Raw genomic sequence first — 3,262 nt, forward strand, 5'->3', positions numbered from 1 at the left:
CACGAGGCTGCATCCTAGTCTTTCACAGAGGAGATGTCACTGAAAGGATGGAAAAATCTCAGGACTTGTCTACATTTTCCTTATAAAACTGGTGCACCAGACAGCTGTGCTGTGGAGAAGGGAAGCACAGTGGAAAATGACAAGGGTTGGGGAGTTTTAGGAGGAATTTTTTAAAGCTCCATTGGGATCAAAAGAAGAAAGATGGGAGAGGACTTGGTCTGAAGGGTCTGGTAGCAGAAAATGATAAAAAACGGAATTATTGAACTTTTTCTTTGCCTTTCCACATAGTGCTGACTCCAACATGCTTTGAAGGGTTCAGATGCCCTTCACCAGAGGAGGCTCATTCAGGACTGTCTCTAGATCAGCCTGGGCTTGGGGAAAGAGGACTGAGTTTGCAATGATAGAATGGAGGTGCAAATCTCCATTTTGCTACTTCCTATCTTTACAACCTTGGAAAAATCTCACAACCTCATTGGCCTTCAGTTTCCTGCTCCGTAAAATGAAGGAGATTATCTCTAAGATCCTTTCCAAGGGTAACTTTATATTCTCTTTAAAATTTGTAGTGTAATAGTTTCCTAGATGGGGAGATGAGACAAGAAAGAGGGAAAATCCCACTATATGTGCCCAGGTTCTTTGTTTCTGAAAACAAAAAAGGTCACTGGGGATTCACATCTTCCTATTTCAGGCAGTTCAGAACCCACCTTGGGCTGAAATAGTACTCCTTCCCATTTTATTAAGCTCTTTCCTTTTATTGTTATTGAGTTGGGTCTGACTCTTTGTGACCTCATTTGGGGATTTCTTATCAAAGAAATTGGAGTGGTTTGACATTTCCTTCTCCAGCTCATTTTTCAGATGAGGACATTGAGGCAAACAGGGTTAAATGACTTGCCCAGGGTCACACAGCTAGTAAATGTCTGAGGCCTGGATTACAACTAAGGTCTTCCTGATTCTCGGCCTTGAGCTCTAACCACTGGGGACCCAACTGCCCCTTTTACCATGACAGAAAGTCTCCTACTCTGATTCCAAATTACATTTATTGGACTCCAACTCAGCCCTTACTCTTGGATCCCTTGCTTGTCTACACAGCCTGGGAAGGTTACAAGACTTGCCTGAGGCACAGCTGGGATGGAGGTCAGTAAAACGGAGGTGGCAACACACCCCTCCCCTAATCAGTCTGCAGATTTCTTCACTCCTCAGACGCCCCCAATTTTGGGTAGGGACATTGTCTTCCTCACTTCTTAGAAGGGGAAAGGGTCGCACTGAGGAGGGGGGCTGGGGTTGGAAGGCCAGCAGAGGAGGGTTAAGGGCTGGGACCTTCTTTTTCTCTGGTTCAAGCTGGGAGCGCAAGACCCTCGGGTTCCTGGAGTGGTGATGGAGGGAGGGAGACTCGGGCACTCCAGAGATTCAAAGGCTGTTCTGGGAAGGACACAGAAAGAGACAAGGTCTGTAAAGCTGGGGATTTCCTCCGAGTCAGTTTCAGTTTGGGTCTCCTCATTTTTTTTTATTGTTGTTGTTTTTGGCTAGGCAATGGGGTTAAGTGACTTGCCCAGGGTCACACAGCTAGTATGTCACACAGCTAGTATTCTTCGTCTGAGACCGCATTTGAACTCAGGTCCTCCTGAATCCAGGGCCTGTGCTCTATCCACTGCGCCACCTAGCTGCCCCTTGGGTCTCCTGTCTGTGAGGGCTCATTCTGCCCAGTCACCAATGACGTTTTTAGTCTTTCGTTTGCTATTGGCCGGCAGAGCCTCCGTGAAGCCAACCACAAGTTAGGGATTCGCCCCTCTGCAAACCCCGCGCAGTTTGGTCTCGGTGATCCTGGGCTTCTCTGCGATCCTGGGCTTCTCTGCCCGGACCATGGAGTCTTGTCTGCGCTCTCTCATTTTGTTGGGGACCCTGGCCCTGCCGGAGACCTGGGCAGGCAAGTAGAGAACAGACCTAAGCGGCCGCCTGGAGGCTGGACAGAGCATTGGGGGGTGGACGTGTGGGTGGGATGGGGGTTCCCTACAGAAAGCTCCTCCGGCACCAGCCCAGGGTGGGCTTCCCGGGAAGCGACTCCTTAATGTCAGGTGAAGTCAGGGTGGTGCTGAAAGGAAGCAGCCGAGACAGAGAGAGAGAGAGAGAGAGAGAGAGAGAGAGAGACAGAGACAGAGACAGAGAGAGAGACAGAGACAGAGACAGAGAGAGACAGAGAGAGAGACAGAGACAGAGAGACAGAGAGAGAGAGACAGAGACAGAGACAGAGAGAGAGACAGAGAGAGAGACAGAGAGAGACAGAGAGAGAGACAGAGAGAGACAGAGAGAGAGACAGAGACAGAGACAGAGAGAGAGACAGAGACAGAGACAGAGATGGGGGGGTGAGTGGATTGGTGGGTGCGGGTGAGGACGAGGGGCGCTGAGGCAGGTCTGCCGGGAGGGAGAATGGGTGCGACAGTCCTGGGGGCGTTAAGAAGGAGCAGAGCCGTCCGGGAGCCCCCCCCCCCCCCACATCCAAGGGCGAGGACACAGAACCAGGAGCAGCTTCGTTAAAGAGCTTCACGGAGGATCGTGGGGGGCGGGGGGTGAGAAGTGCGAGAGACCCGGGAGCCGGACCAGAGGTGGGGGCGGGGAGGGGGGCAAGGTCGGGATGGGGGAGCAGTAGGACCTGCCTGGGTTGTCAGGGAAGGAGTTTTGCTGATCTCAAAGCGCTGTAGCCTCGAGAATCATTACCTCCCGGCGCGGTGAGCCATCAGTGTTGGGGGCGGAGGGGCCGGATACCGGGGGGGTTAGGGGTCCGGGGTCACATCTTGGGGAGACGCGGGGTCGGAAGTCACACCCCGGGTGGGTCAGGGTCAGGGGGCGCAGACCCGAGGCCGCCGGGGCCGTGTCTACGCGGTCACCCCCTGACCCCCGCCCCCGGCCCGGGTCCCCACGTCCAGGCTCTCACTCCCTGAGGTATTTCTACACCGCCGTGGCCTCGCCCGAGCTCCCGGAGCCGCGGTTCCTCGTCGTGGGCTGCGTGGACGACCAGCAGTTCGTGCGCTTCGACAGCGCCCGCGCGAGTCCGAGGATGGAGCCCCGGGCGGCGTGGATGGAGCGGATGGACTGGGAGGAGCCGGGCTACTGGGAGCGGGAGGTGCGGAACATGGAGGGGGAAACGCAGAGTTTCCTAGAGTACCTGAACACCCTGCGCGGCTACTTCAACCACAGCCAGGGCGGTGCGTGACGTGGGGGCCACGGGGGGTGGGGGCCACGGGGGGTGGGGGCCACGGGGGGTGGGGGC

The 3,262-nt window shown here is 55.0% G+C and overlaps 1 protein-coding gene across 1 annotated transcript in view; it reads left to right on the plus strand.

The window, feature by feature from the left end:
• The first annotated feature begins 1,603 nt into the window (after positions 1 to 1,603).
• LOC114040268 (class I histocompatibility antigen, Gogo-A*0201 alpha chain-like) overlaps positions 1,604 to 3,262 on the plus strand; it is a 2,794-nt gene continuing 1,135 nt past the window's right edge. Inside the window, exons 1-2 of the mRNA XM_027858306.1 lie at positions 1,604 to 1,921; positions 2,919 to 3,197. Of these exons, the coding sequence (XP_027714107.1) occupies positions 1,858 to 1,921; positions 2,919 to 3,197 (343 nt within the window). The 5' untranslated portion in view covers positions 1,604 to 1,857. The remainder of the gene's footprint in view (positions 1,922 to 2,918; positions 3,198 to 3,262) is intronic.

Source organism: Vombatus ursinus, unplaced genomic scaffold (genome assembly GCF_900497805.2).
Source record: "Vombatus ursinus unplaced genomic scaffold, bare-nosed wombat genome assembly UNPS02012901.1, whole genome shotgun sequence".
Taxonomy (NCBI): domain Eukaryota; kingdom Metazoa; phylum Chordata; class Mammalia; order Diprotodontia; family Vombatidae; genus Vombatus; species Vombatus ursinus.